The sequence below is a fragment of the Fundulus heteroclitus genome, chromosome 13 (assembly GCF_011125445.2).
Source record: "Fundulus heteroclitus isolate FHET01 chromosome 13, MU-UCD_Fhet_4.1, whole genome shotgun sequence".
NCBI lineage: Eukaryota > Metazoa > Chordata > Actinopteri > Cyprinodontiformes > Fundulidae > Fundulus > Fundulus heteroclitus.
In genome coordinates, this window is record NC_046373.1 from 10,471,698 (window position 1) to 10,498,106 (window position 26,409).

The following is a 26,409-nucleotide window of genomic DNA, read 5'->3' on the forward strand; positions in this document are numbered from 1 at the left end:
AGACTGATAACGCAGTTTTAGTGAGAGATTTGTTTCAATGCCAATGGACAATACAGTTCAAGAAGACAAAAAAACAGAGCGAAACCTTTTGCTCTTTAGAGCTGTGACATTTACAGAGGCATCAGTGAACAGTCTGTTTTAAGAGTTCAACAACCATCCCTCTGCAGTGACCTCTGCTGAGAAGAAAAACACCCTCAGACAACACTGGGCTTCTTCTTGCCTTCTTCGTCCTGTTATTTTCCTGATCTCCCAGATGTCAGGCCTGAGGTGCAAGATGTTGGTTTCTTGATCTTATTTTCAAAACGGTATCATCAGTTGCGAAACAAAGGTCCAGTGTTCTCAAAAAAAAAAGGGTCTCATAACACTGTCAGATGAAAAACAAACCTTTCACCAGGAGAATATGAGGCGAGGAAATCCATTTTTAACGGTAATAAAAACAGAACAACAAAAGCACCACTTTAGCTGTGGGCGCAAGTTTAGTAGCTCCTTTTAAACCAATCTGGCCTCATGATCTTGACTGTTGACGAAGATCTTGATGAGACGCAAGATCCCTTTGCAAGAGTTTATTCAGTAACAAGGATTTTCTCCGGAGGGACAAGCGCCTTGTGATGTTTTGTTTTTAAGGGACTGAGAAAGTCTAAATAGGCTTTGTTCATGCTTGAACCAAAAGGGAAAAAACAGAAACAAAACACGGTACTTGCACCTTTATTCACCTATTTCCACAAGTTGTTTTTCTCAGTTAAATAATTTCACTTTTTATAATTACAAATAAAGTGATATATATTTATATATACTATTTAACCTTGTATGACATATTTTGCTTAGCAAATTACGAAATCCAGAAAGCCCTAAAAATCACAAACCTATATCTGTATTTTGGCTAAAGGTGTTACCCCTTGAATGCTAATGCTGCTTCTTTTATCAATTGACTGAGTGTGTTAGAAAAATAGTATGTAAAGAAAAGACTCAGTTTTAAGTTATCTGAACTGATAACTTGCTGACATTTGTAGTTGTTAGTGAGGTCCCTTTTAGTTCAAAGAATGTGGTTTAAAATAAACAGCAGAATCCCTTTTTTATTAGGCTGCTTCTGATTGGTTGATCAGCCATTTGTGACAGCTCCTCACCCAGAAGGCACACGCTACCGGTGGGAGTTTAGTTCAGACTCAAAACATCCAAACCTTAGTCAACAAGGCGGCTAACTGAGGCTGTCCAAGTCAGACAGACCTCGTGTCAACTGTGTTTTTGTTTGCATCAGACAAAACATTTATCTTTTGTACAAAGCTATGCAAGATTCATGTTTCTCCTCTACACCTTGAGCTTAATGACTTAGACTTAGCCTTAGTAGTCGTTTTTCACTAAGATCTTCTACATATCCCTAACTCAGTTAAAGAGATGATCCAAACACAGGAACCACTGAGCGGAGTGCCTTTTTCAAACAGGATTTCCCCATCAGCCAACCCAAAAGACAGAGAGTCAGAGGTACACAGCTCAAAAGGTCCACCGGGTCCACCAGGGGCCTGTGAGTGAGGAATGAGTCGAACGACAGCAAGGCTCTGAATTCTTCCTTCAGTAACAGTTCTGATGTTCGATGCTCATTGATCCAGATGATTCTCAGAATTCATCTCACACAGAAGTAGAAATATGACGCAAAGTTAGGCTGTAAACCCTTCAACCTTCTGAGCGATCACTAAACTAGTGACAAAATGTTAGCTCTTCAGTCGGTTTACATAATTTTAATATTAAATTCTCTGGCACTAAAAGGCAGCTCTAACTTTTAACAACGATCCTGACAAAAAATGTTCATTCATCAGTTATGCCAGATTAGCAGTAAAAGCTCCAGCAGAATCTCCACTTGTTTCTGTTTATGGGACAGCTAGCAATAGCATAGCAGCACACACACAGAAAAGCCCTCTTAGTTAAAACCTGTAACTTAAGAAGTGTTTTAATGTTTACCATACAGTAAACATTTGCCAAATGTTTAATGCAGTCAGCGTGTTTGGTAATTCTGCTGCAGGTAACGGTGCTGTGAAGAATTTGCTCTGTTACTGGTAATAGTTATTATAAATAAATTACTCATACCCTGCCATGGTCATGGCAAGTCATGGTAATAAAAGAAATAATCTGCTCCCCTGTTTTACATTTTCAGGTTTTAAATATGCTGTACGTACCCTGGAGTTTCAGGGTGTAATTACTTTTGATATTTTTTTGTTTTCATTACAGCTCCATCTCTGTTTAAAATGAATTACGGCATATTGTAACATATGGAGGGTCGTTCTGTAAATTTAAGGTTAAATGTAAATCACTTTATTTAAAAATGATCTGGAAAAAAATTGTCTATTTTTACTTAGAAACTTTATAATTATTCTTTTTAACATTAAAAAAATACAAATTACAAGTTTTTGTTGGTAAAATTGACTTTAAATAAACTTACAGCAGCACCTTGCAAATTTGTTTTCCTGTGCACCCGGGTTGATTTAAAGAGGGAGATAAATAAAATATATTTATCACATTGTTAATTTGCCCCACTAGGCCTTAAGCTAATTCCCAGTCTGGTTATAGGTCTTTAATGGATTTGTTCTATTATCTGACGTGACAAACAACACTATGAATTAATGCACCAAAAACAGCTTCATAAAAATTACCCCTAGGAGCAATAACAGAAAGGCTGTGTCCAAATTGTTACTCTTGGTGATTAGTGTCCTAAACCGTAAAAGAGAAAGAGCATGAAAACCACTCACAAAGATAATCTCACAAGATTTTCTTTCTTCTTTATCGAAACCTCTTACCTTGCATGACAAACTAATACATGCACAAAACAAATATTTAATCCAGACAGCAAGCAATCTAATTAATAGTGGCACAGGGATGTTTGTACACCCCTGTGCGTTACACTGCTCTCCAAATGGCCTCGTCTGCTTGGCAGTAACATGGGAGCAGGTATAAAGTGACCTGCCAAGTCCACCCGAGGAATACATTTAAAAACTGAATCCGGCTGATTGTATCTCATGCTGTGATCATGCAGCCATGACGCCAGCTGAGGCTTCATTAATAACTGTAAACCTCTGTTGTTTTCAAGGCAGTGAAAATTCACTGAAAACAGATCCACCAAAAGACTCGACCTGAGGGTGCAGAGGCAGCGATATCCCGGCCAAAGTTCTGAAACATCTTATCGCCAATGAAGAGACATTTCTAAATGTTTCATTATATGTTGCTGGTTAGGACATCCCCTATTTGCCTCTACAGACAGCAATGCGCGCACACGGGCGCCACTGCTATGCGTTGAGTCTTGTCAACAAAACCATGCTGTTCTAATACAGAACGACCACACACATCCGTCAAAAAAATGGTTGTGACACTCTTAACTTTTACGCGGTTTTTATAAGATACGGCTCAAGTTAAAGCTGAGAAAGTTGCTTTTTTGATGTTATGATACATAGAAAATATGTACTCTCCCTAAACATCAATCCATAAGCAATGTTAAAACTGAACAATTATAGTGTTGACAGGAGTTCTACTGTGCTATAAAGATAGAAATTAAATTGACAGCGTGACTAACAGCTGAAACTGCATCATTGTATCACAGTTTGTTGGTTTCTGGCCTTGAAGTTGAAATTTCTGAAATTATATAGACCAATACAAGAAGGTTTCAGGGGCAGACTGGCCATCAGGACATTTCCCGGTGCGTCAGCCTGTCTCTCGCTCCCGACGACCTGGCACGGCTAGGCTATCACAAAGGAGTGAGACCAAAGGCTTTTTTCCACGTCCCGCTCAGTTTTAAAAATAATAAACAATCCATGCAGTCTGTGCGGCTCTGTCGGGTTGGGTATATCTGCCTCGCTGAATTTCTCAGAGGACAGACACCCTCTCACCCCCTGGCGGTAACAGCAGCACAGACACACGAAGAAAGAAGTAGAGGAGGAGCAGAGAGAGAGGATTAAAACATCTTTAAAAGCTCTGGTCAGCTGTAAATTTATATTTGTTCATAATGGAGGAAGTATGACAAACACTAGTGTCGTTATGTCAAAATGCTAGCATAGCCTGTTCATCAACACCTAGCTTAAAGCCTATTTATTGCTAAAATGACCAGATTCTGTGTACCCTTCAAGAACTCTGCTAATAACTTACTATAAATGAATATTGACATCATTGTATTATATCATTTTATTTAATCTTTTATTAACCAGGTTAAATTTTTGTTTTAGTATCTTAAACACTGTACTACTACTCAAGGCATACCTGTGTACATCGCACATTTTTCCTGGAATTTCTCATAAATTACATTTTATGTCATTTAGATTTCAATGACATCCAACGCAAAACTGTCATAGCGACGTGTCGTGCTACTTCTAAAAGTTTACTGGCCTTTAAAAACAACCAGTTTTGTGTTCTTCTGCCGCTACTTCTGCAGCAGCCCCGACTCAACGCACAGCAATGGCGCCTGTGTGTCACGCCCTAGTCATGTGACGTCCTATCCAGTTTTTCCACCGTGGAAAAGGCGAAGAGAACTTGGATGGAGATAAAAACAGAAGCGCACGTAAACACACCCGCAACATCACATGTGCTGAACACGATGAGAGCTCAGAGTCCAGCCTGAGGCTCCAACTTTCTCTTATATCGCACCTTCCAGCTGTTATAACTAACAGCTTTTAATACTTTTCACATACAGGACAACTGAATCCAATATAGCGTCCGGTCAGGCTGCTGCTCTATACAGCCTGAGTGGGAGAAAGAAATTGTTAGTCATAAGGGAAGTTTTTCTCCTGGTTTTTTATTCATATATTCATGCGAGGTCCACTCGGTGACCCCTTCAGCACATTAACTCTGCACTGCCTCCTTACATTTATACATATATTACATAGTAATGATGCCGCAGTTTAGGCTCTGCTCAACTCACTTTGTTGTGCTGAGGGCAGTGAAAAGTAAAACAGGGAGTTATTTAAAGAACAAAACCGCATAGTACAGCGGACGATCCTTTTTAACGTACCGTTTATGTTACGAGACAGCCATCAAGTATCTAAAGGCTGCCAGGAGCCACCTTTTTGTTCCCAGTACGGCTGCGAGCTTTTCACAGCCTCTAACAGGCTTTCAGGATTACCCCTGCATTTAGCTGCATACTTTTTTTTTCTTCCATCCACCCCCCCTGTAATCTCTGACCAGCCTCCCTGTGCTGAAGAACAGAATGCCCACAACACGTGACGATGCCCCTTTTAATTAACCATGGGCATGGTGTGTTCAGGTTGATGTGCCTTGCTAGTTTCATATCGCGTTTTGCATGCTGGCCACTTCAAGTCTGGTCCCATCTGACCAGAGCACCATTTTCCATGTCCCTCGTGTCCCCTTCCTCGCTCTGTCTGTTGACGTGGACGGCCACGTCTTCGTAGGTTTGCTTTGTACTGATGGACTGAGCTGTGCTTCATGAGATGTTCAAAGCTTGAATTTTTATATATATATATATATATATATATATATATATATATATATATATATATATATATATATATATATATATATATATATATATATATAAAATCTAACCCTGCGTTAAACCCTGCGTTAAACATCTCCACAACACCATCGCTGAGCTCTGTTTTCCGCTGCCCTCGTGATGCTGTTTTTTCACTAATGTTCTCCAACAAGCTTCTGAGGGATTCACAGAACAGCTACTTAGATATAAAGATTAAATTAAATACATGTGGACTCTATTTACCAATTATAAGGATAACTGAAGGCAATTGGTTGCAATGTATTTTACTTCGGTTATCAGCATAAAGGGTGTGGAAAAAAATATGGATGCCACAGTTTTAGGAACATTTTACAATGACTGGTATGTACTAATTTGCGTTGGTCTAACAGAGGGGTTCCCAAACTTTTCTGCCTGTGACCCCCAAAATAACAGTGCCAGGAAGTGGTGACCCCATTTTCGCAGGAAGTTTTTTTTTTTTTTTTTTTTTTTTTCTCTTTGGGGGGGGGGGGGGGGGGTGGGGGGGGTGTCTTTGGGCAGGAAATTAGGAGAATAAAGCCGTAATATCATGACAATAAAGTAGTATTTTTATAAGAACTTTTTTATGAAAGAGCACGGCCTTCCTCGTGCATTAAAATTAGGAATTTTGAACATTTTTGTAAAGTTATACTTTGGTATCAGTTTTGCAAATAAGGAAATACTAAATATTTGTAGCAAATCAGCACCAAATCATCTCACAACCCCCAGGAGGGTCCCGACCCCCTTTGAAGACCCCTGGTCTTACACATAAAATCTTAGTACTGTGAAGTTTTTGGTTGTAATGTAAGACAATGCTGAAAGGTTATCATGGTATGAATATTTTTGCAAAGCACTCAGTATAATCATGCACACTCTGAAGTCAATAATTGCCGTGCCACATCAGTTTGTTTCCTATTGTGCTTATTTAAGCAGTTACAAATCCTCCCACACCTGGAAGCTATAATCCCAAATTCTAGGTAAAGCTCCTGCAATAATAGAAGCAATATTCAATCAAGGAGGAAGGCAGGAAGGAAGAGCGGCTGGATAGTACAGTGCACTTTTTTAATTATTGATGATGGAGGCCAATATGGTCACTGGGACCTTCAAAGCTGCAGAATCTTTTTTCTGTACCCTCCCCCAGAATTTCGCCTTTAGGTAATCCCATCTCTGAGGTCTGCAGACAATTCCTTGGTTTGTGCTCCGACATCTGCTGTCAGCTGTTGGACCCAATTTGGAAAAATATGTGCCTTTCCATATTCGGTAAAAAATCATCTTAATTTACCACAGATGGACTCCAATTCAGCTGCAGGAACACCTCAAGGATGATCAGTAGAAACAGGACTCACATGCGCTCAATTTTTGAGCATTTGTAGCCATCATGGCAAAGGCTACAAATACTTTAGTCCATGTGATTTCTCACATATTTTCTTCAATATTGCAACATATTTTTATTATGTGGTGTTTTGTGTAGCGTTTGGAAGCGATCAATGAATTATCCATACTGAAATAAGACTGAAACCTTAAATAGGAAAAGAGAAGCATCTTGAATACTTTCAGGGTGCTGTGGGCGAGATGGTGTTGATTTAGCTCATCCAAAAATGGTGGAGGAAAAGCAAATAACATTTTTGACAAGTCTGAAGATGATAAAGTTTGAGGGCTCTGTTATTTCTAAAGAAGAATATACAAGTGGAAACTAAAAAAAAATAAATAAATAAATGTCTGTCTTATTTATGCAGCAATTTCAGTGGATCAGTCTTCGATCTTGTGCAGACATATTAAACATCAGTGAACAATCTTTAACATGAGAGCTGAATCTTTATAAGCTAAGAAATAATTATAAATTGTAAGGGGACAGAATCAAACATTCTGAGCACAAGTGGAGGCTAAGGATCCCCAGAGAGTGTCATCAGAGATCAAACTGACCACTGACCAGCTATGAATCATATTAGACGCTTAGCAGAAAGGCATTATGTGGCTCTGTGATTTATGTGCTCACTGATGTGTTAAACTTCAGCAAAAAGAGCAGATTAAAGCCCTCTGGATGTCTTTTCTTCGCAGATCTTTTAGAAAAAGACTACAAAGGGTTGATAAGAGAAACTATACATTTGAAAAAAAAAAACACTATACTATTGCGGTGGACACTGAAATGTTGGCACACCCATGATGTTTATTTATTACCCAAAAATGTTGCTTATAGTGTCAAATAGTTGTATTTGACTAAAATGTGATTACTCTCAAATACATCATTGCAAACTATTAACTTAAGGAAAACAGGTTTATAAAGTGCTTCGGTTGCAGGCTGTGGCGTAATATAATGCTTGTACTGTAAATCAAATAGGATTAATTAAATGCAATGTTTAACATAAGAACAAAATGGCAAAAATATTAATTGGATTTAACTACCCCATTACCTTAGTAATACAATATGCATATCAAATTGATTATGTAAGCTTAAATATTGATGGATCACATAAGGTATACCCATGATGCATTCGTTATTTTAGTTCCTAATCTAAGATGGCATGGTTCTCCATCACATTAAGATGATGGTAGTATTTTATGCACCGTGTTTCCGTTTATTAACTTAAAAGTTCCAAATAAAGACTTTATTTATTGACTAGTTATTTTTAGCAAAGCAAGCAAATTGACATTTTCTTGAGGAGTATAGAAGACTTAACAAAGCCATGCAAAGCACTTAAATGTTGTGGGGAAAAAAAACTTTTTAAAACTACCCACAGTTCAATTCAGTTAATCACTAGGCAATCACCTAAGCACTTTTCCAGCTTAGTTTTAATTCATAACTTGACTCTTTTTATGAATATATACAACATCACTGCATCCTCCCTGTTGCCTTCTCATGGGCATGGAGTCTAATTTCCTATCGCTATGGTTACCAAAGATCTGGTAGTTGACATGACACCCTGGTAGCATCAGAGTAAGCCATTATGTTAGGAGTTCAGAAAAGAAGCAATTATAAGACACAAAAGAGCCCATGTAAGGAAAACTAAATTTCAGCAGCTGAGGTGACAAAGAAAAAAGTCACAGGGTGAGTTAAAAAAATATATATATATATATATATATATATATATATATATATATATATATATATATATATATATATATATATATATATATATATATATTTCTAAATCAACCGTGCAAGAAAATACATTATATATTGTTTCAGAAGGATTTTAATATTTGCTGTGCATAAAATAAAAAAAGGTATGGAAGAAAGTACCTAAAGTTGTCAACAAAAAAATAAAAAACTGTTGTAGTAATAGTAGCAGTAAACCTTAATTTCAGCAGAAAATATGTCACCATAAAAGTGATTGTGACTGGAGATCATTTAAGCATGAAACTACAAACTGCCTAATGGGGAAAATAAATACAAAGCAATGCAAAGAGAACATAAGGTATTCAGCCCAACATGCTCTATCTATCAGGTATTATGACACACTTGAAGGTCGTAACCTCTCATATTATGAGACAAATTTTGAGAAACTTAAAATTAAAATCCAAGGTGTGTGCCTGAGCTGTGCTACACAAAAACCCAGATGTGTAAAAAAAAAAAAAAAACTTTCAAAATTGACTCTGGAACAATAGTGAGAAGGTCATCTTGTCTAATGAGCCTAGATTTACAGAGTCCCTTGGCAAAGGGTTGCCTCAGGATAACAACAGCATCAAATTAAGTGGTGCGTGGATCATGATTTGTGCCCAACATTCAGGCCTGAAGGGGCAGCAGCACAATCTGAAGTTGATTTAGTTGGTCAGGTCCCAGGTTCAGCAAGAATACGCAGGGTAAAAAAAAAAAAAAATAGGGCTGATGCCAAAACATAATGAATGAACAGGTCTCTCTATTGACAAGTATTTTCTTATTACACGATGGCACTGGCATATTCTAAGATGAAAGTGCCAGCTATCATGATGCTCAAACTGTCAGACGTTTCAGACCCAATTCAGACATGGTTTCCACAGTTATTGGCCACCTGAAGGAAAGGTTGCTGCACTGGATGAACTCAATGAAATGCGTGATACAATGCAAGCTAAAGCTGGTCCTAAATAGAATATTAGAGACAGAAACAAATTTCTTTTTTTTTTTTGGCTGGCAGAGTGTATGGGAAGATGAGACACTGGAAACGTACCTTGACATAAGAAGGCTGCTTCTCCAAAATGAGATCGGCGACCCTTTTGGAAACCTGCGGAGAGATAAGTAACATAAAATGGAAATGTTATGAAAAAGAGCAGAGACACATTCTGTCCCCCACCCTACAGAAACGGATTGGGAATTGTAATTGTATTTTGAGAATGTGGCAAGAATAACAATAATGATGTCTGTGTCTAAATCACCAAATACCTACAGCATTTTAACAGACAGTCACTCTCTTTGTGATTTTATCGCACATCTTCCTGAATAGAAAGTTCTGCTTCTATGAGACGTCTCTCTGCTACAGCTGTTCAGACTGCAGTTTTCTACTCTCTCACTCTTAAAAACACACAGTAGCTTCAAAAGAAAAATCCTGCTCAAATGTCCATGGAGTGGGCGGTATGTTCGGAACAAAAGCATGTCACATCATTTGACGAAAATGAAAACTATCGACCCACAGAGGGCTAAGAGCATAGTCAGAGAGAAAGTGAAACTAAAAATCTGATGAGGTGTTCTTACACATCATTGCAGCAGCTCAGAATGGTACTTTGTGTGGACCCTACGTGCTTCTAGGCACGCCTGACAACGTCCGGGAATGCTCTTTCTCAGATGACGGTGTCCTAGGCTCTCTCTTCCTGGATCCTGATCAGAGCATCACTGACCTTCTGGACAGCCTGAGGCGCAACCCGGTGGCGTTGGATAGACCTAAACACGACGTCCCAGAGATGTTCTACCACATTTTGGTCAGGGACCGTGATGGACGTTTATGTTGAACAATTTTTCAGGCAGCATAAGCTTCACCACAGCTTTTTCAGGCCCATTCACGTCTGTCGCATGAGCTCAGAGTGAACCGGCTCTCGTCTGTGAAAAGAACAGGGTGCCAGTCCTGAACCTGCCGATTCTGGTGTTCGAGCTCCACGGTTCTGAGCAGGGCCTAGAAGGACGTTGGACCCTCGAGCCACTTTCATTATGTCTGTTTCTATTGGTTCGTTTAGACAATCTCGCTAGTGGCCCACTGGAGGACACTTTGTAGGCCTCTGGCAGAACTCATCCTGTTCCTCCTTGCACAGAGGAGCAGATACCGGTCCCCCTGATGGGTTTAGGGCCTTTGATGATCCTGTCCATCTCTCCTTAGGTATTTGCCTGTCTCCTGGAGTCCCCTTCATGCTTTTGAGACTGTCCTGGGAGACACAGCAAACCTTCTGCCAATGCCATCCTGGTGGAGTTAAATGCTGCCAATAGTGACGCAGACCCTGGTCAAATGGAAAACTATTGACAAGCAGTGCCTGAGGCCTCCCTCTGCAAAACCATTCCTGTTTTATCAATACCAATGAAGTGTAACTGACTTGATATTATAAAAAAAAATTAAGGAAGCCTTTTTAATCAGTGTGGTAACGCACCATCATGGTGGTTAACTCTCTGGTCACTTCCTGCCTGGATTACTGTAACTCCCTCCTGTCTGGGCTCCAACTGGTTCAGAACGCCGCTCCTCAAATCGTCACCAGAACACCCTTTTCCCCATTCCCTCCTGCTCTTCATCAGCTCCACCGGCTCCCCTTTAAATATCACAAAGACTTAAAAATACGACTCCTCTCTTTTAAAGCCATCAAAGCCTTCACACTCATGGACCAAGCCAAACTCTCAGATCCTCTTCATCCATCAGACTCACTGTTCCTCAAGCTTGTATGTCCACCGTGAGGTAAAGAAGATCCTTCCTCTATCTATCTATCTATCTATCTATCTATCTATCTATCTATCTATCTATATCTGACTTTTTTTTTTTCCTTTTTCCACTGTAATGTTATAGCTCGAAAAGAAAAATGTGTTTCCTTTTGTCATGTCTTTTTTAATTATAAAGTGGCAATGAATGCTTTAGATTTAGATTTTTTTGTCGTACTTTGCATGAGTGTACAACAACTGTGTGAAAATAAGGCTGCGAGCAAGATTTCTACAAAGCAAGAAGGAGTGATGTTGGAGAACAAGCACGAGTATACTCAAAGCAGTGAGGAGGCGGTCAGGTTGTTAGTATGCGGCGCATGAAGGCAGGGGTGGAGATGACATTTCAACATGTGTTAAGCATGCAGAGCTGAAACTGAAGACCTCAGCAGATGGAAAACGCTGCTCCAATTAAATAGGGAGTTTGTTTTGTGAAAATCTTGATAACCGGGGGGCCTCTTTTTACATTTAAATCTATATTTAAAACAAAAACAGGATAAAAAAGTATTTGGAATCAGAAGAAGTGGACATCCGAGTTATTATGACCTGGGAGGAAAAAAAAATAAAAGTCACCTCAATCTCAGATTAGATGCGCAAAAGTAATGCCACAGCGCCACCTATCTGTATATTTTACCTTTTATTACAAAACGTTTTTTTTTAAAGAAGTGAAGCAGCGCCAATACACACAGCAAAGAACCAGCTGTGAATAACTGAGCACTACCTGAGCCACAAGGCCAAAGTCATTAATTCTCAGCTTGCCCTCACAGACACAAACTGAGGTTAATTGTGCAGTAAGTGGGCAGCAAAGCAAGCACGGTGCATTTAATATTTAGCAGATGGAACAAATATTGTCCAAAATAAATGGTTGCCAATGATGAATAATCAACAAATAAACACAAGAGAATGGGGGAAATTATTTGCATGGCATGAGAATAAAAAAAAAAGGAAACAAAATGACATGAGGCGAAGGATGCCTTTTAAATTGCACTGAACTATTTAAAACACTGCAGATAGGAATAAAAAAAAAGGCACGTATAGTTTGTTTAGCGCTTAGTAATTAGCAAGAAGGCTGTAATATGCAATTATGTCAAAGGCTGGATATAAGTGCAGACAGTATTTGCATATATTTGCATTTGAACGCGTTAAGTTTTTCAGCCAGAATTAACACAACTGCATGAGGTAATTAGACCAAAACAAGGCTGCACTAATCAAGGTCGGCAGGAGTAATAAGTTGCATTGAATATGTCTCCAAAGAGTTTCCACATACATTACAAAGCTGTACAAGCTACATTTTATAGTCCTGAAAACATCACACCAGGCACAGACATGACGACTTGAAATTAGGTGTCGAGACTTTTAGATGTACGGTGCTAAAATAATACTTGTCCTTACTCTGAAGCCTGTCGTCTGTGTGGGTCTATTTTCATCATGCGATGACGTAATCTTTCAAGGTTCATTCTCGCTCGCTCGTACTTTTCGCTCCGCGGCAGCACATCATCGTTCCACCCTAAATTTAAGCGTACGGAGGCGGCTGGGCAAGGTTCAGGCAACGATTGCATAAGCATCACTAACTAAGGAAGCTGATCAGAACGACAGAACCCATTACTGCCAGTTCCCAAATTCCCTTAAAGACAGCTGTTCTTCTAACTGGACTGGGAATGCAAAAAGTAAATGAAACATTGTTTAAGCAGAAACTGGGCGACTGGGTGGTGAGATATAACAGGGGCTCTGCTGCTATTAAACCATATACATACACAATGAGATCACAAACCTTATTGTATTTTATTGAGACTCTATGTCTATGAGATAGATCAGCACAAAGCAGTGCCTAACTGTGGATAAAAAAGAAAGACAAATTATGGGATGCACTTGTATTCAGCGCCTCTTAGTAAATCTAGAACCACATTTTGCTGCAATTACAGCTGCTTTCTACACATCGTTTGGACTGTGTTCACAAGCATCTAGAAACGTAAAGTTTTGACCATTCTTGTTTGAAAAATGGCTCAAACTCAGTTAAACTGACATCAAGCATATGTGAATACTCTTTTTGACGCAGAGTTTTAAAAATTGTATTTCATGACTTTGACTAGACCCTTTTAACACATGGATTAGCTCCAGCTGTATGCTTAGGGTGGTTGTCCTGCTGCAAGATGAACCTCCACCAGAGTCTCAAGACTTGAAGCTCCTTAAAGCTTTTTCTGCCAAAGTTGCCCTGAATCTTGTTTCACCCATTTTCTTCCCGTGAACTCTGAATGGCTTCCCTGTCCCTACTGAAGAAATAAAAAACAAACATTCCTACAGCAGGATGTGGCCACCACCATGTTTCATATGCTAAACATGACATTTTGCGTAGAAGCCAAACCTCCCCTCACATGCTGGCAGTGACCCTTACCTGCCCGTTTGTTTGCCTGTGGCAAACCGCAAACACGACTTTCTACGGCTTTATTTCCTTTCTGAGGTTTTTAGGAAAGATGGCTAATTGTCCTGTTGACAGATTCTCCCACCCGAGCTGTGGATCTCTGCAGGTCTTCCAGAGTTCCCATGGGCTTCTTGGCCGATGGATGCTCAGCCTGCCAGGCATTTCGTCTTAGGTGGACAGCCGTGCCTCGGTAGGTTTGCATTTGTGCCATACTCGTTGCACATTTGGAAAATGGATTGCAAAAAAACCCGGGAGAGTTTTTATGACCAGCTGTGTATTTCCTTTCCACCTCACAGATATGCTACATGACTTTCAAAGCTCTCTTCACTGCAAAAGTTGTTCTCCGCCGGCAGAGGATTGACACGGAGAGGTTTTTAAAAGCTAAAATTAGTCGACGCGTTAGTCGTATTCGCCGATCTTCTCACACAGCGGGAGCGAAGAGAAAATGGGATGCAGAGCTATAAATACATGTGGTTGACATGGCAGAGAAACTCTACAGCCACAGAGATGCAGGCGCAGCACGAGGAGGGCTCTCCACATCAGCTACCAGGGGGAAAAAAAGGCCGTCCCAGGGCAGCCCCTATGCTGAGAGTCTAAAAGTATCATTATCGCTTCCTCAGAGGGAATGTGGCCTGTTCAAAGCTGGCTGCAGGGGGACACCATTAGTTTGATGAACCACAGCGCACATGCACAATTCGCCCAACATCATTTCATATTTGCAGGCTACACGAACATTTTGATATTTCTTTCCTTTATTATTTCTTCTTGCTGCACACCGCTGACTAAACTCTGCCGAAAATATGAAATTCAGCAGTCTCCCTAAGCCGGCTCCATTAGCATAACTCTGACTTTATCCCGTATCTCATCAGCAGAGCACGCGATTGTTTGTAGTGCCAAACAAGTCCTACAGCTCTCCATACAGAACCAAATCAGAGCATGAAATCAATCACAGACTTGCTGGAACTCCTGCTGAGCTGCTTTTCTGATGCTAAACGCCCTTTTTTTAATAAGCTTATTTCAGCACAGAAACTCTTCTGTAGATAAAGAACAAAACTTCTTGTTTAAAAATACCATGCACCCATTATGATTTAAGTTTGAACTCTCTTTAATATAAAAAAAAGTACAGAGCTAATCACACAATGTCACCTCTGGTTTAAGATATGCAGGAAGCCTTAAAATCAAGCCTCTGACAAGAAACCCAGGACCATTGGAAGAGAAACAGTCAAAACAAAATCACAGATCCTCAAGTGTACCTAAAATATGGAGAAACAACCCATGTCCCCTATTTTACCCCCATTTCAAATATAGAACCCCTGGACTGCTCCGAGTCAGTCTCACCAGACCAAAGCACATAGTCATGGTTAAAGTCCCAGCAGGGTTCAGAAAACTCAACACCTTTACATTCGTGATGGTAGGACTTATACACCTATTTCATTCTATTCCACCCAAACAGCGAAAGGTTGTCATGAATACTTGGTAGCACAAAAGGACATTATTTGCTGCCATTCTCTGACAATAAGCCTCAGAGAAACTCCTTTAACCTCCTTAAGCTTTCTCACAATGTTCATTGCAGCATGATAGTCATGGGTCTCTGTCCAGCCTTGCTTGTCACACTTCTAGTAGTCTTAAAACGTTTTATTTATTTTGGTCCGGCTGTAAATATTGACCACAAATTAGAATATGTGTTCAGATGAGGCTCATTTATAAAGATAAAAAGCACCTTTTAAAATGAACCTATAAGCAGGTATTAAACATATTTTCTATAAGGACCACATTTCTGTATTAAAAGTTTGTTTTCTTCTGTCTGACGCAATATTTTAAACTTCTAAGAAAATAATGTCATGTTTTTCAGTTAGCTGTTAACAGAAAATCATTTAAATTCACATAAAAACTTGAAAACAAAAGTCTGTGTGTAATTAATCTATATGATGGGTTTCACTTTGTGAATCGAGTTACTGAAATAAATGAGCCTTTCAATAATATCCTAGTTTATTGAACGGGTCTGCATTTTAATATGGCCATGTCTTGCATATAAAGATCAAAGCACCGCTGACTTATCTTGTTAGCATGATCTCTTGTCTTACCCATTTTGAAGAGTGTAAACAAAAGAAATTAGACTCTTAGGTCACATTCGTTCATTTGAATGAGTGTCCTCAAAATAAATGTTTTTCTGAATTCTTCATTTTGTGATGCAATATAAGAAAACCCCATTTTAAGGCTTTCTGCAAATCTTTACTAAAGGCGTCAAGAAAAGTAGAGGATGCTGTATAACATCAAATGACAACAAAAGTACCTTACAGTACAACATGTCAAGAAAATGCTGATTTTCACTGGACTTTCTAAAAGGCTATCCAAAATAATCACCGGCCGATAAAATGGCAAAGCAATGCATCTCTTTCACATTTCATGATACATGAAAGAATTAAACAAGTTGAGACCTCATGTACACCCAAGACTAAAACAACCAAAAATTACCTGTAGATGTTCTGCCGGACACAATCTCGGACCAGTTACTACAGCTTACAAGATGTCTGATGAACCATAGACGGAGACCTTCCTCTCCATTTCAGACAGGAAAGATGGAACAGGGCTGGTAGATGCTTACACTAGGCTACTGTGCACGTTTCTCCATGCCACAGGGCAAAATGTCTGGAGCATCCTGCCATCTAAACAGCTAGCAGAGCAGACTGCTGCCAAAAAACTTAACACAGCGTAGGCGGAGTGGCTTGCACAAAAAAAACAAAGGAAATAAGGTGAATACATGTGGCATCCAAACAAAAAGAAACTGCTACAATGAGACAAATAAGGAAGACAAGTTTAAAAGCTTTGGGACAGGTGGGGAATGTCTACATCGGATTGCAAAGGAGCGACTCTTCAACATGCTTCTATAAATAAATGTCTGACAGGCTAGCTTTGTGAAACTGGGAGTCGCTAGCTGACCTGTGTATAATGGGTTTCATGAAAAAGACCCTTCTGAGGAAGGAAAACCAGACACGACTGTCATGGGACGCAGCTACAAAACTAAAGAAACAAAGAGGTACATTTATACTGAGTGCAAACCAGGATATGCCATTTATTCCTCCCCACACCCCTCTTTGTAGGAGACGATCGTGTTTTTAGAACCTTAAAAGCTAAGTACATCTAACAAGGCACTTCTGGCTGTGGACAGGTGTGGAAGACCCCCGTGGGGTATAAAGAGAAACATTTTAGAAGGCAGCGGTTGATTTGAGATGATGCCGCAAAAGCATATCCAAATCTTTCATCAAAATAAAAAAAAGAGCTTTTAGGGAGCTCTTTCCTTCGAATGTTTGATTATTTCGGAATTTCAAAATGAACGGCAGCAGTCGAAGGCAGAGTGAGGAGCTGGGAGCAGTTTTTATTACTTCAGCTTTCCAGAGTATTAAAAATGAACTTTAAGGTGAAGTCAGCTAAGGCTTCGGAGGACTAAAGCCCTCTGGACATTTGTTATTTTCATGTTTTTTGAGGGGTTTCGCTCAGTTTCTTTATAGTGTCTAAACAAGACTACCTAAAAAACATTGTTCCTCTTTGTTTTTACATATAAATGACCTCAACATAGTTTAAAAGAGATATTTATATACACTGCATAAAAAGAAATACTGACTGTCTAACATTAATTAGATCTGTTAGGATTGGCACAATTATATTGGTGTTAAATGCCAAAATTAACGAGAGAGACAATTTATTTTCGCTTTTCAGAAGTTTGCATACATTTCCTTAGTATTTGATAAAAATGCCTTCTAAAGTATATGACTTGAGTCAAATGTTTTGGGGGATCCTTCCACAAGCCTCTTGCATTAGTTAGCTGGATTGCTTACCCATTGCTCCAGAGAGAACTAGTATAACTGGGTCAGGTACGACCAAATACTGATTTTCGTAAAATCAAAACGGTACCATGTTTCAGTACCTAAACGCATCACTGTGACACAGAGAGTGGATGAGTGGCCGATTTTCCATGCCGGACATGAACAACACATTGCACGCACAAGAGCGTAATGACGTCAGTAGCCGCTGGTCTAGTCAATAAAAAGCATGGCTGATAGAAAGCACTTCTATCTATCTATCTATCTATCTATCTATCTATCTATCTATCTATCTATGTGTTGTTTGTATATCTGGAGCGTGTAACGAAAATAATTTCCCTCTGGGATTATTAAAGTATTTCTGATTCTGATTCACTAATTTTTGCAATGTTGGCATTTGTGCAATGTTGGCAGAACACTCCTAACTCCCTGAGTTTCTCTTCTCCTCCTGGGACAGTATGATGACAGGACATGACATTGCTTGAACTACTGGACCAGACTGGTGGAGATCCACGATTATCTTCCACGGTGTCATACAGAAGTTAGTTTGAAATGACGCCTTAACATGTCTCCACCTGTGTGCCACCACTTCAATCAAATATTCTGAATGTACCGTTTTAGACGCTTACAAAGCCATGACATCATCATTTGGGTTTACCCAAATTGATTAAAAGCATAGTAACCTCTGTGTTTGTAGATGTATGACTTTGAAGAAAGTAATAAAAAGAAATCTACCTTTCCCATTATTGTACCATAAAGCAAACTCAAATAATTGTACATAAAAAGTCACTAGAATCATGCTCTCCAACTCCTTCTAATTCAATAATGATTTTTATGGTGACTACAGATCACTGGTGCTGCTGGTGAACTAAGTGACTGTGACAGTAAACCGCTGGATCTGTTTAAGAATGTTAAAAATCATAATTTTCTGCAATCTATTTTTATATCCAAGTGGGTTAAATAGACTATATAATTGGTGTTTAATTTCTTGTTAAACTTTCAGATTTCTGAGTTCAATCTTCACTAGCATTTCTGAACATATGACAGAAGAAACAAATTAAAATCCCCATTGGAAGAAAGATAAATCTGGGACTCCGTCCAGTCTGAATGAAAGCCTCTTCTTTCTCTCAGTGTATATATTCTTCTATTTCTTTCTGTTTGTCCAAGATCGCGTCTCCCTACTTCTATGCACCTCTAACCTCTGCAAGGCCAAAAAAAAAAAAACGCCGTACAACATTAAAATGGATAAATTACAACAATAGTAATGTAAAAGTCTTCCAACCTTTGCTGGCATACCTGCCTGTGTGCGTTTCTGAATGTGACAGAGAAAGCCAGCAGATACTTACTGCTGCCTGCTGTTTCTTCAGTTTGTCTCTGTAATCTTCCAGCTCCTGCAGGTTCAGCTCAGGTGGGAGCTTCTACAATCACAGGAAACACAGACAAGCATCAAATCGTGATGAAAGTTTAGACCACATCCTCCAACACAGCCAAGGCCATTGTGTCTGCTTTTAAAACCCCTCTCCGCATTTGAATGGCTGCATGAAGCCGATAACCCAGATGAGCATTTAACCAGGAGGGGATTTTATCTACCCTGAAAGAGGTAATCTACCCTCCTAAAAGTCTTCATATATCTTTGTTATAGATCTGATCATGCATTTAAAATACATTTTCAGCCCACACAACTATAGCTAGCTCACAAAATACAAAAGGTCAGTAAATACAATGTGTAAGATTAGACAGGGTGGTGGAAGATCACATTTGATAAACAGCAAACAAATCTTATCTAGCCTCAAACTCTTGTTTATTTTTTTCAGGTTTGCTTTGTATTTAGCTCCATTTACTTTCACATCAACTCTAACCAGCCTCTGTCTCCCTGATGAAAAAAATAAGCATCCCCACGGCATGACGCTGCCACCACCATGTTTCACTGCAGCGATTGTGTTCATGGTGATTTGCAGTGTTAGTTTTCTGACTCACTGTTTTTGTACATGAAAAAGCTTGGATGTGAACCACTGAATTTTCAGATGCTATCGACCACGTGTCAAACTCAAGGCCCGTACGAATCCAGCCCATCAAGGCAATTAATCCGGCCCCCAAGACCAAAAAAAGGAATATCATGTCATAAAGTAGATGATTTTTTCCTTTTAAATTGTATAAAGTGACTAAAACTGTCTCCTGCAGCGAATGGTGATTTTTTTTTAACTGTGTAGTAACAGCATCCTGCCACTAGAAGTCAGTTTTCCCGCAACACATTAAAACAACCCAGAAATTTCCAAAAAGAGAAAAAGTGATGCAGAATGATGAGAGTTTAAAGTGTAACTCACCCCAATATCAATTTCTTCTTGCAGATAAGCTGTATAAACTGGGCCTAAGGGTGTTACCTTTATGTTACTGCAGTTTTTTTTATATTATTATGTGAACTGAAATAAAATTCTGAAATCAAAAGTATCATCAATACACGTGCAACAGGCCCTTTAAATAACTTCATGATACCAAAGTGGCCCAATATAGAAATTTGTTTGCTCTAGATGTTTCCAGGTCCAACCAGAAAAGTAGAGGTTGTTGGCACCACAAAATTTTGCAATAACCTACAGATTAATATAAAAGCTGCTTAGAATGTTTTATGCCTTTTAGGACATCCACCTTTACTGCTTGGCTTTTCAAATAAACAGAGCCTGATATCTTGACTATTTCTATTTCCACATTACCTTTATCTTTTTCTTAACTAATAATTTTTATTTATGTCTTGGATTCATGTGTGTTCTCTTTTTCTTTTTTTTAACTATAATCAATTGTTCTATTATAGACAAAGTTTAAATTGGCATGTTTAGGGTTGTTATCCTGCTGACAAAAAGCATCCCCCGCAGCATCATGCTCATCCCCCACCATGTAAGCCAAGGTTTTATTTATTTATTTTTAAAGACTGTCTTACTACAACTATATATTTTTTTTTCCGGCTCAGGGTCACAGCAGGGATTTTATCTCGAAAGACGTAATCTTCTCTAATTTCTGAAAGATATCTCACTACGCATTTCAAAGACCTTTAGCTCTTTTAGCTACTGTGACTAAAGGTAAATCTGATTGTTCCTTTTTTCCTTTTAAAGATCGGTTTGCGCAGTAAGCGCGCGTCGTCAGATCATAAATCAGATTAGTCGATGGTGGTTGATCTTATTTTGGTAAGCAGCAAACAAACTTTGCTAGAGAAAAGGAGATATTACGAATCCATGGCCCAAAGCGTGAGAGGTAATTACTTTCCTCTTGACTGAAAGTCTCATTTCGGATGGTGTAGCAATACCAAGATAAATCTAATGAGATTTCACACCTTTCTTGTGTTGCGTGGATGCAATCCATCAATCCGGACCACGGTGATGTGCACGCGGCTCACTAAGAGCGTAAAGAGACAGCAGCTCAGGTAAGAAAGAGCTTTACTCCTGCCAGTCAGACGGGGCTCAATGAGCAGCAGCACAGCATATTTATTCCCATTTGATATGCAATGGCGCCGTTATTAAAGTCGGTGAAATGTGGCGAGCTTTGATGCAATCGTTATCCTAAAATGGGGGGGGGGGCTGTCTCATCGTTCTGTAGAGAGTGGGACTTGTTTACACAATCCCGGCGCGACTGACCTCCAGTTCGTGCCGCACCATGTCGAAGGAGTCGTTGGAGAAGTAGACCTCCTCGATGCTGTCGATGATTTCCTGCTCGGCCTGGGGGTCGATGGGCTGCTGCCTCAGCTCCCGCATCTCCTCCTGCAGGACGTATGGAGAGACGGGCACAGGGAGGAAGAGAGCTTTAAAAGATGCACTTCACATAAAGCCTTTCCGATGCTTGTACTTGTGCATTTTAAAATATGGGGGCGGGGGATGTAGCAAAAGCAGTGAGCTTAACACGTGGAAGAACACTAAAAATAAGGTAGGTATAGTGAGGAAAAACGTTTGGGAGGAAGTGAAGGAGAACAAAAAGGTACGAAGACGCTAGAATAACAGAACACAAGCTGCAACACTGCAAAAACAGAACTAAAAGTAAGTGAAATTTTCTTGAAATCATTGTATTTTTCCTTGATTAGAGCAGGTAAATAAGACTATTTGCCAATGAAATAAGATTTTTTTCACTTAAAATAGGAACAATTCATCTCTATCGTCTTATTTTAAGTGCAGGGTGTCTAATTATGTTATTTTAGAGATGAATTGTTCCTGTTTTAAGTGCAAAAATCTCATTCTATTGGCAAATAGTCTTATCTACCTGCTCAAATCAAGGAAAAAATACACTCATTTCAAGACATTTTTACTTATTTTATAGTTCCCTTTTTGCAGTGAAGGAGTAACGACAGGAGCGTGGAGTCTGTTGTGCTGGTCAAATGTCAAGGACAAACGAGGGGCGGAAAGAATCTCCCTCCTGCGAATCTCTGGGAACCAGCAGACCCTTATTGATTAACGCGCTGTGCATCCGTCGAGCCTTATTGCTGCAGCTGCTCTTTTAGAAGAATGGAGCCTTGAGCGCACGTCCTCGCCCTAATGAGCTGAGATGCGGTCACATGTCGATACGACGGCGATGGAGGAGAAGTAGAGTTGCCTTTCACAAGGGCAGAAAAGGGTGAAAAGTAGAGCAAAGACGCAAAGTCACGCCCTCATGATTTCATCTGAGCTCTGGGAACGTATCAGAAGTTTCTACCACCAGTGATACTAGCAGGAATATTTGTGCTGAAGGCCTGCAGTGGACGGTTATGTTAGAACATGACGTATGAGATTATGACTTCTTGTATGCTTTACTCGGGGCCTTGCAGAGGAATTTTATTGGACTTTACAAAAAAAAAATCTGATTTAAATACAAAAACATGTAGTTCATTCAGTTCAGATTCAAAGTTCGATCCCAGAGTCAAAACCATGCAGCTCAGTCCAGTTTGTTATTCTTGTTGGTGAAAATGTCTTGTGTATTTGTATCCCACAGAGTCAATACTCTGAAGAGCCACCCTTTTTTTTTTTTTTTTTTTTGGCAGTAGAACTGCAAACCTTCGGAGCCACATCTCGACCTCGTCCAAGAACGGAGAAAACAGCTCAAGCTTGGTCAGCGTGGGTGGGGAGCATCTCAGGTAACAAATTAACAGTAGGATTTAGGTCCGGACTTTGACTGGGCCATTCTAACGCATGAATCCGCTTTGATCTAAACCTTTCTGGTGCAGGTTGCTGTCCTGCTGGAAGGTGAACCGCTAAGGCTTTCCCTGAACAGGCGCATTTAGGTCATGTGTAGTTCCAAACACATTTAAATCACTGTTTTTAATAACTCTTAGTCTTTGAAAAAAGCTTCTTATTCCAACAGCCTGGTTCACAGCTGTATGAACAAATATGTAAATTAGATGATGGCGTCATCTACCATCTATCAAAATCACATACTGGGGTCTTCGGAAGACAGTTGTTACCATTGGATTTTATCAACAGGTATTCGATTAAAGGGGCCAGACTTTTCATATTTTTAAATTTGTAAAAAAAAAAATAAAAAAAAATAAAAATGTAATTTCTTCCAGTTACCGGTCATGCGCTACTTTGTAAAAGGTCTACACATAAAGTGACAATAAAATACACTGAACCTTCAAGGTTATAACATAGAAAAGGTCAAGTTATATCAACACTTTTGCGAGGCACTTTTATATTAAGTGGGAGGAAGCTTTTTTTTATTATTATTTTTTTTTTATTATTATAACCTTGAGCATAATGTTCAGCTTACCAGAACATTAACATGCACCAGCACAATAAACAGGTCGTGGGGGTTAAAAGTACTTGGAAGTATGTAAATGCAGGAGAAACTCAATCGACGCGCCAAATGAATGCAATGAATTTGCGTGAAGCAGCTGCTCAGCCACAAATATTTGTTATCAACAACAAGCAAGCATCAAAAGGGCTCCCGAGCATCTAAATCTGCTTCAGTCTGGTTGACATTTCGACGTTGAGATGCTGCTGCGTGTAATTTTATTATCCACTGCAATATATATATATATATATATATATATATATATATATATATATATATATATATATATATATATATATATATATATATATATAGCCTCATCCAATTCTCCATTTTCCACCCACAGAGTCCCTGTTAGTCTGCTATAAATAGATTTTCTTATACAGGGCAAAAAAAAAAAAAAAAAAAAAATAGGAGGATTAAAGTGAACCACCAGATTGCTTATTGTTGTGTGTGCAGGAGCATTTTGCCGTGTTTTTGAATCAGGTAAAAAGGAGCGGACCGGATCCTCAGGGTGAGAGCTCGAGATGGGAAAGGAGAGTTAGGAGAGAGGCGGGGGAGAATACGCTACGGCAGCAAAAGGGTGGGTGGGAAAAGAAAAAAATCAGCTCAAAGGAGAGAGAAAAAGTGTAAAAGAGGGGGGGATTGGGGGGGTGGATGAGTCACTCACTGCAAAAGGTAAAGTGGAAGAGGAGTGAGAGAAGGACGGTGTGTGTGTGTGTGTCTCCTGTGAAGTTACTCCCTGTTTAGTTGGGGAAATTAACTTCTGCTGTGTGACCCCTGCTTCCCCCCCCCCCCTCCTTTTAGTCTTACAGCTGCAAAACTTGAAACACCTCTGAGAGAGTGACTCATCACGGGACTACGCCGAGTTAAACAACTCCCTACCTTCGCCTCTGCACAGTGCAGAAACAACACAAAACAGGCAACCCCTGTGCGGCCGGCGATCCCGCTGGGATGCTTTGATCAAATTTCACACTAAAGCATGAGAGACAAACAAACCATCATTCTCCATCAGACCCCCTCCCCCCCTTTCTGCAAATGAATGAACGTGTCATTTCATTGCAGAAACTGGAAATTATTTGCATCCTAAGCGCAGGATGCTTCATGGGCTTTACGAGAGAATCAAAGCAGACGTTTGTGGAGAGCGCTGAATGGATGAACGGGGACAGAAAAACAAGAAGGGCCCCATTAACAACAAAAGCGAGGACAGACAAAAGGCGCACCTAGAGAGGAAAAATGCAAGAGCAGTCAAAACAAATTCAGCTCGGCGAAATCACCGCTGATCCTCACTGGGTTGATCTTCTCGCCGGCTACAGAGACGGCAGACGGCTCAGACAGGGGCCCTAACCAGCGCGCCGCTGCTGACTCAAAGGATAACAATGTTAAAGTCTTGCTTGGACGCAACTGATTATCATACGTTTCATTTAGCGCTCACTGACTGAGAGGCTCCAACGCCGTCCGGCTATGTTGTCATTTTATTGCCTGCGTCAGTGGCCGGGCTGGGTCTTGAATGCATAATCACGCATTATCTGAGATGATATGTTTGTTCTCTGTAAACACATCTTCCTCCTAATGTGACGTGTGTGTTTTCCTTTAACTTCGGAAAATTTTCATTTCCATCATGGCAGACGTGGATTATGTTAGCTTAATCTTTTAAACGGTAGTAAAATACATTGAACAGATGATGTGCTTAATATGGGCAAATGAATGGTTTCTTTCTGTGCCCCAAATGTCTTGTTATCAATGTGTAGTGGACGTATAAAGGGTGACCCCTGCTGGTGGTTACTGGTTACTGCAGAGAAAACAACAGAACAGGTTCTTAGCAGCTCGATGAAAAGATATAGAAAGGAGTTAGACATAGAAATTCCTCTTCGGCGTGCCAGTGCATCACACAATATATGAACCAGAGCATCAACAATCCTTCCTATATGCTTTCTCACTAAATATGTCAATTACAGTCCAAAAATTCACATTCTTTGTAACAATTAGAAGAGAGGTAAGAGGTGAAATCTGTCAAAATCAAACACTTGCGCAGTGTTATATATATATATATATATATATATATATATATATATATATATATATATATATATATATATATATATATATATATATATATATATATAAATTAATTATTTGATTGATATAAACAATTTTGTTTCATTTTACCTTATTAACTTAGACTATGTTGTGCAGATCCATCACATAATAGAGAAAAAAATAGGTTGGAATGTACCATGATAGGTTAAAAAAGCCATGAACACTTTTGAAAGGTGCTGTAACAACAGTAACTTCAGTTTAAAATACTGTAAACCACACTCAAGGTGCATGACTGTCTATCAAATCCTAACAGTGACTCAACAGCATCATCTATCAATCATGGGCTCCGTGACTTCTCCGACTCACAGTTCGCCACATGCAGCTGTCAGCTCCTGGAGAATGATAAATGATTCGAATCACAAATAAAATGGTTGGAAATGTGTGACAGGCTCCAGTTTCAGTACTATAGTAACATGTAAAAAAAAAAAAAAAAAGTAATCAAGCACAATGGTCTCACTCCACTGCGCACAGCGGCATGTTAGGTCACAGTCTTCCACGGTGTGACAGCAGTAATGGATTATTCACTAGCGTACAGGAACGACTACGGCTTTGTGCGGAGCCGGATCATTTTGGTGTAAGCTCATGCATCAGGCGTTAAACTAAGTGAAGTCATAATGACCGTCAAACAATGATGCTTTTTTTGTTTTGTTTTGGTTGAACACGCATGAGGAGGATGTTTGCAGTGAGCAGAGCACGGCGAACAGCCACACGGTGCTGAGAGGAAGAATTTGCTTCCCAGATTAGATTTTCTTTTTGATTAAAATGTTGCAGATAACCAAACAAATGTTAATTTTGGACCAGCATAACCTGATCAAAATGCAGTTTTTAAATTTTGAGTTCACTTTTTAAGGGGAAAGCTATCCAAACCAAACTGTGCCTATGTGAAAACCCAAATCTGATTACTAGTTCAAGTACATTGACTTAAGCATTAAATGCAACAAAATAAGCAGCAAATATAACTTCTCTGCACTCAGTGTGGATGCAA

General features: G+C 39.5%; 1 protein-coding gene across 1 annotated transcript in view; it reads right to left on the minus strand.

Moving 5' to 3' along the window:
• The window catches only part of LOC118565426 (syndetin-like), an 82,503-nt gene that overhangs the window by 51,746 nt on the left and 4,348 nt on the right, over positions 1-26,409 (minus strand). The window contains exons 3-5 of the mRNA XM_036145865.1: positions 21,206-21,328; positions 18,929-19,000; positions 9,625-9,678 (exon numbers count right to left, since the gene is read on the minus strand). Of these exons, the coding sequence (XP_036001758.1) occupies positions 9,625-9,678; positions 18,929-19,000; positions 21,206-21,328 (249 nt within the window). The remainder of the gene's footprint in view (positions 1-9,624; positions 9,679-18,928; positions 19,001-21,205; positions 21,329-26,409) is intronic.